We start from the raw sequence: 11,751 nt of genomic DNA on the forward strand, positions 1-11,751 counted from the left end.
TAAATTCAAATGTTTTGTTTTCTTCTCCATCACATCCACAGTTAGTATGCATACAGCTGGGGGAATCAGATCACATGTATATTGATGCAGAATAATTGAAAGCAATAATTGCAAGTGTCATTTTGCACATTACTTCATAATACTTTGCTGAATGTAGCCATCATATTAGGTACACCTGTTCAACTGCAAATATATAAGCCAAATAGCATTGCATTGTAGCAACCTGCTTTTCAAGCTGAGCATCTGAATGGCAAAGAAAGGTGATTTATTAAGTGACATGGATGTGGGTGCCAGAGGGGCTGGTCTCAGTATTTCAAAAACTGCTTATCTACTGAGATTTTCCCACACAGCCATCTTTAGGGTTTTTGGAGAACGGTCCAAAAAAGGGAAAATATCCACTAAGCAGGAGTTCTGTGAGCAAAAATACCTTGTTGATGTCAGAGGTCAGAGGAGAATGGCCAGAGTGCTTCAAGCGGATAGGATGGCAACAGGAACTCAAATAACCAAGCCATGCAGAACAGCGTCTCTGAATGCACAACAGTCCAGCCTTGAGACAGATGTGCCACAACAGCAGAAGTCCACACTGGGTGCCACATCTATCAGATAGGAGCAAGAAACAGAGGCTACAATTTGCACAAGCTCAACAAAATTGTAGTTTCATTTTATGCTGTGACGTTCAGATGGTAGGGTCTGGATTTGGCGTAAACAGTATGAAAACAAATGTTTTTGACTAACTTTTAGAATATTTGAATTTAATTCAAATATTACATGAACTCTTTGGGAATGTCAGCCTTTTTCTTTCGTTATTCCTTCCTCTTGAAAGGTTTAAAAGCAACTGTAAAATCTAAAATCATAGTGTATAATTTTAGATATGAAGATTGTTTTTAATACATGGCTGAAAATCCTTTGCAGTCAATGACTGCTTGAAAGTGCACCACCTCCCTTGATATGTTATGCCAGGCCTGCACTTCTGTTAAAACCCTTAAATTAAAGCTGAAAATTTAAAAAAATTATAATTGTCCAATAACGTTCAGAGCTTACTCTATGTAGATTTAGTAGTAATTAAGATTACGGACAAAATGGCAGCCAGGCAGTCATAATATAAGTGAAACAAGTTAGCTATTGGATTAGCCAAAACACACCCCAGTGCAGTTCAGGACAAGACAATGCATGTTAGCGTTACAACAGTGCGAACTTAGTCAGCTCTAAAGCATTCAAAGTGCATGCTCCCATCATGCTGTTGCACTTATTTCTTGGTTTCTTTGTAGGCATGTTCAAAAACATTAAAATAGTGGTCATAATTGCCAACAAAACTTAATTCAAACACACGCTGTTTTGAAGAATAAGTACAAGTCTCCCTCTGGTTATAAATTGCTCTTATGCAAGTATTTGATCGCACGCTTTTTATTGCACAAACGCAACGCCTTGTACTGGTTTTTAAATTTGAGATCTGGCGCCACCTACCGCTATATAAGTGTATTGCATGCAAGCAGCCTAGCGATACACAGAAGAATGCACCAAATCTTATTGGAGTTAATAATGAGAGCTCTATTATAAAATCTTTAAACGTTTTATTTCCCTCACAGTGTTTTTGATGAACGCAATCAAGCTCTTTGATGTGAAGATGGATTCAAAAATAAACACACAGACTGCTGTGTGGGACGTAACGCTTTATTGTCATGTTCAACGAACATTCAAAGTGTAGTCAGTGTGATCAGTCAGAGTGTTATTCATTTGGGGAATGGCTGACGTCATTCTGCCTGAAGGAGTGAAACAGTGTTACAACCAGCTGTGTGGTAAGTTGTAAAATATGCACGAGAAAAGCCAAACCCCAACGAGAAGTGCTTGTTAAAATGAAATGTTCCAGCTTCTTAAAAACAATCAAAAAATCAATACGTAAACATCAGTTAAATTAAAATAGTTCGAGTTGGTCAACAACACAAGTCCCTTGGTAAAAATTACAGTACAACATATAATGCAGGTTATTTTCATTTTATCTAATATGCTGGAAACTATCTCACTTACTGCGGGTACAAAAAGTCTGCACACCATTATTTCCAACAGATAAACGGATCCTTTTCTTTTTCTGTGAGCAGGTATAGAAGAGATTCAGATCATCTTTTTGTTTGTTGGTTTTTTAAGTCCAACCTTCATCATTAAAGGAAACTAATTTACTTTATAGTGAAGAATTTGTTTAGCTGGGTTATTGTACATATTTCTGAAGCTACTGCAAGGAGTCCCCTGTCTGTTTAAAAAAAATCCACTAGTACTCAGAGATGGATGAACTAAATGCTGCAAAAAGATTAAGGTGTATAGTTTTTGTACCCTCTGTATTCTCTTTCAGTTCCAGTGTAAAAGACAGCATGCAGGCATTTGCTGTCTTGCTCATTCTTTCGCTTGTGTGAGCTACACAACTGCTTAGAGTGCCAGTTAAACGGTGCCACGAGCAGTAAGTTAAAAAAACGTAACGTACTGATGCTTTCTAAATACTTTAAGGCTTTTACCCATCACATATCTCACTGAAGGGGTCAGCTTTGTCAACTCATCAAGGAGCTCTCTGCCAGTGTTTTAGAAGAGCTCCACCTCACCTGTCAGGAGCTAACAGGAAGGAGCATTCAGGCAGATTCACTAAAACACTTTCCCCCACCCCCACAAATTCGTTTTAAAAATACTCAGTGACTTGTTTATCCTGAGTAAACAGATTCCTTTTCAAATATACTTAAATGACCCTTTCTAAGTAGAGATTGTGGCTCTTTTTTGATAAATGTAATAAAGCAAACACATCTGTGAAATACCATAACATCTCCTGGCAGCTCCTGACAGGCGGGGGCAGCACTGGAGCTTGTTGGATGTTGGGGGGAATTTCCTAAATTAGGAAAAAGGATTGTGTAAGAACAGGAGACCTGGGGGTTCAATTGTAAAGTCGGCAGTTTAATTTGCTGGTAATGACAGCAGCTAACTTCTTTCAGATCCTATATCTTCCTACTTTGGGACACTTTTATGATACATACGCTGACACTTTATCTTCCTGAATTCTTTCTTTAATTGAATATTGCGCAAACTAAGTCATAAGGACTCTACCACGTATGGTAAAGATGCAGAATACCCCAAAATATTAGTTCTGGGTATTAAACTGTTCCGAATGATACCCTGCCATGCTATAATACTGAATACAGGCTCATCCAAGACAGCTGCTAATAGGTCACAAATATGAGGTTTGACATTTTTCCAAGCTAACAACTTTGTGGATTAATGTAACTGAGATGTGAGTCTATTTTCTAATCGACTTGGTTTAAGGTGCATACTTCTCTGGGCACCTCCTGTGACTGTTTTCTTTAAATCTTAACCGTTACTAGTGAGAGGAAACTGCAAAAAAATCACAGACTGCTCTCCACATTTCTCTTCTCCCTCCCTGCAGAGTTTATGTGTCTGTGCCGGGACTCTCCCCTGGTGCCAGTATTTTCTGCAGGGTCTTTTGATAGAATGGGGAGAAGACCAGCTTGTTGTAGTTGACAAGGCGACTGAAGTGAACAGCAAGCTCTTTTAGCTCCTTGCTGACTGGAGCTAGACCTCCTGGCAGAGGAGGAGGGGTCTTATGTTGGCTGGACTCCAGGGAAGCCAGAAGGTAGTTGTGAACCCGAGATTCTGAGAGGAGAGAAGAGAGTTTAACTGTCGCTGACAAACACCTTCACTGAACTGTGCACCGCTGGTGTTGCCTCTAAGGAAGTAAGAAGTAAGTGCTCTTACCCATCAGCATGCGGACTGTGTTGTCTGGTTGGATGGCGGCGGAGATTTGCCCCTTCAGAGCGCTCTTTCGGTCAGCTGAGAATGGAGAGTAGCCATGCTGGCTTAGACACTGACTCAGCTCAACACACAGTTTCTCCCCAATGGTTGCCAAGACCTCCTGTGCACTAAATGAACTTAGGACAGACCAAAAAAAAAGCTTTAGTTTTATAACAATACAAGTTGTTAAGTTAATAAGCTTCACAACAAAAGCCAAGCTTTATGCATCTTCTATCCATAGTTTTCAGTCATGTAACTAACTCGCTACCCTAGTGTGCAAAACCTTACTCCATTATGATGGCTAACAGTGGACAGTCGGTAGTATTGTGGGACAAAAGTGCTTTTTTACCCATCTGTCTTGAGCTAAAACTTCTTGGATTTTTTTTTCATTGGAGAAAAGCTACAACCTTTAATATATAATAAACTTATTTTACTGATACAATTAACTTTACAAAAAAAAGCTGTATGTAATCAGTACTTCATAGCCATCTATCAAACACTGTCTCAAAAAAATTGTAACTGCTTTGGCCTCTTGTTCTCATGTTCACAAATTAAGCCAATTTAGAATAAATGGCGTGGCTGTAGCTCAGGTGGCAGAGCAGGTCAGCCACTAATCAGGTCGGTGGTTCGATCCCAGGCTGCCTCCTGGCTGCATGCCAAATATCCTTGGGCAAGATACTAACCCAGGGGTGGGCTCAGTCCACGAGGGCCGGTGTCCCTGCAGGTTTTAGATCTCACCTTGGGTCCACACACCTGAATCACATGATTAGTTCATTACCAGGCCTCTGGAGAACTTCAGGACATGTTGAGGAGCTAATTTAGCCATTTAAATCAGCTGTGTTGGTTCAAGGACACATCTAAAACCTGCAGGGACACCGGCCCTCGTGAGATTGCCCACCCCTGTACTAACCCCATGTTTGCCTACTGGTGGTGGTCAGAGGGCCGGTGTCCGGCAGCCTCGCCTCTGTCAGTGCGCCCCAGGGCAGCTGTGGCTACAATGTAGCTTGCCATCACCAGTGTGTGAATGGGTGTGTGGCTGAAAGTAGTATAAAGCGCTTTGGGGTCCTTAGGGACTAAGTAAAGCGCTATTCAAATACAGGCCATTTACCATTTAAATAGTTAGTACAAAGCACATCTTTTAAAACTGTTGGAAAACACACAAACTCCACAGAAAGGTTCCAGTTGACCAGAAAAAAATAAACAAAAACCCCCTTAACATAGTGACAGCAAAGTCCAAAAAAGTTGTCCAGAAATTAGTGGTCCATCTTTCATATACAATTCGTGGAAACAACACTACTCTTGTCTAAATGAGGCTAAACTAGTCACATCACCACATCTGTGAAACTGATGGAATCTACAGTGTCTCTCTTTATTTTTGCTGAATTCAGATCAGGCACATTGCAGAATATGTCAGCATGGGACCTTTCCAGAGAAAGTTACCTTGAAATTCAAACTAATCCTAAGTCGTTCAATTTACGCATTAATGCAAGTCAAATTAAATCCACTCTGGCTCAGTCATATTTGTCCACCTTTGTTTATTCACATAGAGAATAATTAGTGCTTGAGGAAGTGAACTGAAAGAAATGAAGGCAAATTTGGCCACTGTAGCTTTAAATATAAAAATATATATATATATCTTTGTGCTTACGGTGTATGCATGTCTGCAAGCAAGACGTTAACAGTGTTTTTGAGGGTCTCCATCAGTCCTGGCAGGCCTGAGATGGCCTCCCCAGTTGTAGTGTAGACAATGAGCAGCACAGAGGAGAGAAGAACCAGCTGTTCAGCCTCCTGCTGCATCTCCTGGAATCGAACCTGATCCATCAACACCGTCTGTAGATAAAAGCAGAGGAGAATTTTAGGATGAAGAGTACAACACAAGAAGTGAAATTTAAACAAGCACTGAGATACAATGAACCAGGATTTATTGGGTTTACCTCCGGGAAGGGGTCTGAGTCGTGGTCCCACCTGAGCAGGCGAAGATAGGCATGATTATGAACACTGAGGGGGTGGAGTGAAGAATCAGATGCAGCACCACCTGTTGCTGCTGAGTCTTGCAGGCTTTTTACTGTATCCTCAAGCCATTTCTCAGTGAAGTCTAAGGCATCTGAAGGAGAAACGATCATTGTTATTATTCAGTATAATAATAGCAGTACTAGTCAGCGGTATTACATCATTATAGAATATAATACAGGAGTCTATAACCAAGATTTTTTCAGTTTTCTGTATTGTTAAATGTAAAAGGTTCAGACTACACTAGACAGAAGGGCAAACATACAAATATTTTGAGTAGAGCAGAGATGCACAGTGGTATAAGATGAATTATTAAGTCTATGTGTAAACACTGCATCAAATCAAAGCTGTTGCGTGCTGCTGAAATTCACCTGATTTTCAAAAAGTATAACAAAGAAGTGGCATTCACACAGGAGTGACTACACCCCTGTACATCACATGCTTTTTAAAAGCATTCAATCATTGTGTAACTTATAACTGCAGTATTTGTGGGTTGACAGATTGAGTATTTCCCTTTTGTAAAAAATAAAAAATAAATACGTTAATAAAGCAAACAGTCAAATTTGAAGATGTTTGGTTACAGAAAAATGCAATTTTGTATCCTTTCTGATCTTTGGATATCTCACAAACAGCAATGAGCAATTAGAAAACAATGGACGCCACAAACTGCATATATAAAACACGCATATAGCTGTCACAATGTTGGCTTGTGAAGTCAGATTGCAAAGCCTCAAGCGTTTGTTCAGGTTTTGGCATCCAGATGTCAAGACCCCCGCTGCCTGATTCTGATGAGGAGCATAATTAATAAAATAAAGATTATGTTGTATTTGATATGACTGGAACCTGGATGTTGAGCTGATACAGTCCTGAGTCACAGAGCAAGAAAACTGAGGGCCATACTCCAACAGAAATCCACATAACTAGTCTTTTTGAGTCACCCTTTGCTGGCCAATAAAAAGAATACAACCTCAGTGGAAAGTCTGACTTTGCTTCACTTTTCACATCTGGAAGCTACATCCATGTTTTATACAGTCTGTAGTACATCTTATTAGAGCTGCAGCTCCTACAGTCATGTTCTGAATGACAAATGGGCAACTGTTTCAGTCTTGCTACAGAGGTAATCAGTGGGTATCACAGTACTCAAGATGGTGCAAAGGACATTGCACAATGTTAACGTCTACAAATCTACCAGCTAATGAGAGATATGTTTTGGGGTTCTGTATTTCATATTGCAGGTGATTAGTCTGAATACAGTAGAATTAGACACTGCGGGTTTTGTGCTATTTAAATAATCATATGTAATGTTTAAAGCTAATAATGCTCATAACAGTAAATATGAAAGTTGTATCCCTTACTTGGTTGTTTCTCCAAAAACTCCTGGAACTTGTTCCTCTCATATTCAACAGACTGTTGCATCAGATGTGGTCTGATGCTGCTCAGGGCAAAGTTAGCCATGTCCACCTTCATCAGGTCCAGCACTGAAAATATGGCCCTAAAACATGACAGATGGAAAAAATGGGCAAACTCTAAGCACTGATGATGAAATATACACATTTCATGACAAGCCAAACTTTTAATTCAGTCTTGGTAAGTCTGGATCTGTACTAAGAAGTTGTTAATAGCGCTTTGAGCTATAATCAAAGAACAGTCGCTCTTATACAAGCTGAGAGCTGCATGGTCTGATGGGAATGAAATTACACAATCTAAAAATAAACCACAGCCTGGAACATGCAGAGCTAATGATGACCTGTCTTCCATGGCTTACTTGAGCAGAGGCACAACTTCGGTGATCTGCTTCAGCTTCTGGATGTCCTCGTCTCTGCTGGGGGCGCAAAGTGAGCCCATCATCCACACAATGAACTGGGACAGACGACCGATGTCAAGAGCTCCATTTTCAGCTTGCTGCTGGATCAGGGGCAAGTCCAAAACCTCCTCAATCTGAGAGCGCAGACGACCGTGGCCTGGTAGCAAGAAAGACAGCAGTGTCTAAAAGAGGGGAGGCGAGAGGTTAAAAGAGGTTGGTTAAATCTAGAGAAGGATGATTGAAGAATACGAATGAATGCAGGCTTCAGCATCTCACCTCTTTGATCTCAGCCAGAAGTTTGATGGCGTGTTCATATGACGGTGGATCCTCCTTCAGCTGGGCTTCCAAACAATCCCAGAATGCTTTGTGCATGATCTCCTTCACTCTGCGCTCCAAACTGTTCCAGAACAACACGCATGCTTTTATATCTGCAGCAAGAAAGAACTCACACTGAGGAAAAGATCCAGTCCTCACCTTCCTTCAGGAAGCTCCGCGGGTTTGATTTGAAAAGCCTGGTTCACCATTATTTCATGAGCCAAAGCCATGTTGGTGACTCCTTTAGCTGTCTCCATCAGTTCCTCCACAGAGACAAACCTGGGTGGGCTGGCTAGAAAGAGAAAATGTATATATTTGTACACAATTACACGTCATTCTTTCAAAAGATAAAGTTTCCTTCATCTGGAGAACACACTGGATATAAACCCATTTACTGAGCGCATTATCTCTCACTTCCAAATGGATTTAGTGTGAATGTTTTACAAGCAGGCAACACTAAGTGCAATAAGCGTTGATCTCCTCAATTCATCAGTCAGAGTCTAAACAAAGCTCTCTGTTCAGCAGCACACCTGCCTTTAAGCAAAGCCTCTGTTGTTGTGGCTCACGGCCATGAGCAAAAACAAAAAGTCACAATGTTCCACTCTCGTGAAGTCATCATCTGCACAAATCTAAATCTGGGAATAAACACATGAGAGCATTTTCTACATCAGAACTGACAAAGTTAATCTTTTTCCGTCTTATACAAGTCCAAGCTGTTTTTAAGTGGACAACACTGTGTCACATATTTAGTAGTACTCATGTGGATATATGGCTTTGGAGGAGTATTTTGTTTTGAGGTTTTTTTTACATTTTCGAGGGCTAGCATCCTCCACAGCTGGAGCTAGAATTGATGTTTGGACTTTCCAGACCCCTTTGCAAGGTTTTTAATGTACACCGTGTCACAGTTTACTGTGTTCAGCACACAAACCAAATGATATTACCTGCCAAGCATCTTAGAAAACATGGCATTTTAATACAGAACGCACAACAACGAGGCAAAGTAGTCACTGGCAGTGACTGCAAGAGCCAAGTTGGTCAAAACAAGCAAGCAACACAGACAAGAAGATTTTATCTGCCAACGCTTGAAGGCATGTGCCTGTGAACTGAAGCATTCATGGTCTGACTCCTGTGGTCAAAAACAGGGCAAAGATCACATGTTTGAACAGAAGAACTGAGCTGTTCTCACAGCATGCAAGAAGAAGGGGTCCGAGCCCAACTCCAGCCAGACTGCTAAACCATCTGTGCTGCCTCTTTCAGGACATATTCTCACATGTATGTAGAAGGTCTCACAGCCAACATGTTTATGGATGACCTACCCTCAGAAACACAGGCCTGCAGGGGAAGCAAAGGCCTGAAATGACAGTGAGCAGCAGGAACCAGTAAATCTTTTTTGAAAACGTACTTTTAGGTAGAGGTGGGCGGATCGATCCAAATATCAATAGTATCGACACCAACGCTGGTATCGGTATCAGAGCAATACTAGAGTGACAGGGTCGATAAATGTATGTATATATACTTTTTTAATGAAAGAATACACCTCAAGCATGCACTATGAACAATGTCTGAACCTCTGTGTGTTGATTGTCACATCTATTTATAGCCTATATAGCACATTCAACCAACAGAAGCTGACCCAAAGTGCTTTACGGGTGGGCACATTTATATTCCGGGTTTCAAAGTACATGAAAAGCTGAATAGTGTTTTTTGTTGTAATTACTAATTATTGCAGTACGTAATCACAATCACAGTAAATCACAGTGATTTAGTGGTCAACAAATGTGTTCAAAATGAGTAAATTAATGATGATACATCTCATAAATCACGACACACTGCTCGTCCCTAAATAAGGTGCCTTTACAGGTTTAAAAGTATCGGCATTGGTATCAGCATTTACTTGGTATCAGATGGATACCAAGATATGCAGTATGACACAGCACTACTTTCAAGGATGTGCTATTGTTCAGTTTTCATTTCAGTCACATGACAGGCTGTGACACATTTAATCCAGATCACATTCATGTGTTTAGCCAGTTTATTCAGTTGAATTAAAACAAAGTTTCACAGAAACTAACCAGGAAGTCTAACAAATCTGATGCTTTTACAAAGTCTCTGTTATACGATCATGATCTCATTAGTTAATGAGCAAGCCTGCAGACAGTACTGAACAGTTAAAATAAGCCTGATCACCTTGTGGAGTGTTGCCTCTGTGAGGACTCGGAGTGTTCGCCCGGACCCTCTTCCTAACCGTCTCCCCAGAAGCCCCCTGCCTCTGCTCCTCCTTCGACTCCTTGTCTCCTCCATCCTCCATGTGGTCTGCCTCCTTTGGCATTCTGGAGTCTGCAGGAAAACAGGTGACATGGAGATTTGAATGTGCAGGGATTTGAAATCTGAGAGTCTGCTTTTAAGAGCCCAATCACTATGATACAGCCACGTCTTTGTAGAAGGGTGTATAGCAGGGCTACACCAGGAAGCAGTGGCTGTCACGTGAAAGGACCTCACTTAAGAGCACAAAGAAAAAGAGATGTGCAGATTTGTTTCTGTGGTGCTCAAATGATGACATCATCTGGACTGGTAGAGGATGAGAGAGGGGAGGGGAGGGGGGGATCCGTGTGGCAGTGCGATGCTAAGACTGAGGAGGTGAAGTAAACAGAACAAAGCCTCATGGGTACTGTGGCTGTCCTCGCAGGCTTCGGTAACGGTACTAACCTTGTCCTCGGCAGCCCCGGGGGGAAGAGACGCGTCTGATGTGGAGCTCAACTTATCTAACGTTAGCTTTATAGTCAGCGTGAACGCCGCTTTCTGTTTAACAATAACAACACAACAACAAAGCTTTATGACACCGCTACTCCTTCATAACCCAGACACACGTTTATTCACAACTTCACCGCCGCCAGGCACCGCGCTCAGGAGAAGAAAGGCTTTGGTTTATCCTCGGAAACTCCAGCTTTTTTATTTACGTCGCAGCCCTCCTCTGACGGGTTGCCGCTAATCAAGAGACGCTTCCTGGATTGGGTGGGGCTAGCGTGACGTAACAGCCGAGCCCCCCCTCCCAAACGCACACACACACGGACACAGCGGCAGAAACGTTACATTTATTAGGGCCCGAGCACTGAGAGTGATGGGTGACATCTGCAACTCAAATTTCTCTAGGAAAGCTTTAAGGAGTTGGTCTTTGGTTACAGTGAAAAGTGTGAGTTTTTGTTAAGGGTGTGACCCCAGCAGTATTGATGAAGAAAAAAATTAGTATAAGTCAAAGAAATCCAGTCTGATCAGTACCAGAATTTTCAGGCGTGATGACAGACCTGCCCTGAACAGATTGATATGCCCATTGTCAGGAATATGCAGAGCGCCACCTAGTGGGAACAGGAAATGTCATGTCTTTCACTTTGATATACTGATTATCACAGGTTCATCAGGTCCACCTCAAAAGCGGTGAATATTAACTTCAGTCCCTCATGATGCTTCAGTGAGAAAATTAGGAGTTGGCCCACTCCTCTAATGTCATGAAGGCTTTCTTGTTATGTGATCATTTTCATGGAATATTGCAAAATGGCTCAACAGCGCCCCCTACAACATTTAAAAACATCAGCCTCTGCTCTGTTTCATCTATGATTTTGAAACCTGGTAAGCTCATGTAAGCTATCAAGATGTACAAAAATGTCTCTTGGAGCAATATCCCAAATCCAACAGGAAGTCAGCCATTTCAAAATTAAAGTGTCATTTTGGCGACACCTTCCCTTCTTTTCAGACCTCGTACATTAGATTGACTCGATCTCCAGTGCAGGGGATCTAAAGACCTTAATGATGTTAAATTGCGAAGCTTTTTACGTTCAGGGAAA

The 11,751-nt window shown here is 41.4% G+C and overlaps 1 protein-coding gene across 1 annotated transcript; it reads right to left on the reverse strand.

Moving 5' to 3' along the window:
• Nucleotides 1-1,657: 1,657 nt before the first annotated feature.
• tcp11l1 (t-complex 11, testis-specific-like 1) lies at nt 1,658-10,942 on the reverse strand. Its single transcript, XM_026172783.2, has 10 exons — nt 10,619-10,942; nt 10,100-10,249; nt 8,072-8,204; nt 7,874-7,994; nt 7,559-7,779; nt 7,149-7,285; nt 5,718-5,887; nt 5,432-5,613; nt 3,748-3,920; nt 1,658-3,645 (listed from the first exon to the last, which is right to left on the reverse strand). The coding sequence occupies exons 2-10, from the start codon at nt 10,239-10,241 to the stop codon at nt 3,422-3,424; spliced, it is 1,503 nt and encodes a 500-aa protein (XP_026028568.1). The 5' UTR covers nt 10,242-10,249; nt 10,619-10,942; the 3' UTR covers nt 1,658-3,421.
• Nucleotides 10,943-11,751: the final 809 nt, after the last annotated feature.

Source organism: Astatotilapia calliptera, chromosome 7 (assembly GCF_964374335.1).
Source record: "Astatotilapia calliptera chromosome 7, fAstCal68.1, whole genome shotgun sequence".
Classification (NCBI taxonomy): Eukaryota; Metazoa; Chordata; class Actinopteri; order Cichliformes; family Cichlidae; genus Astatotilapia; species Astatotilapia calliptera.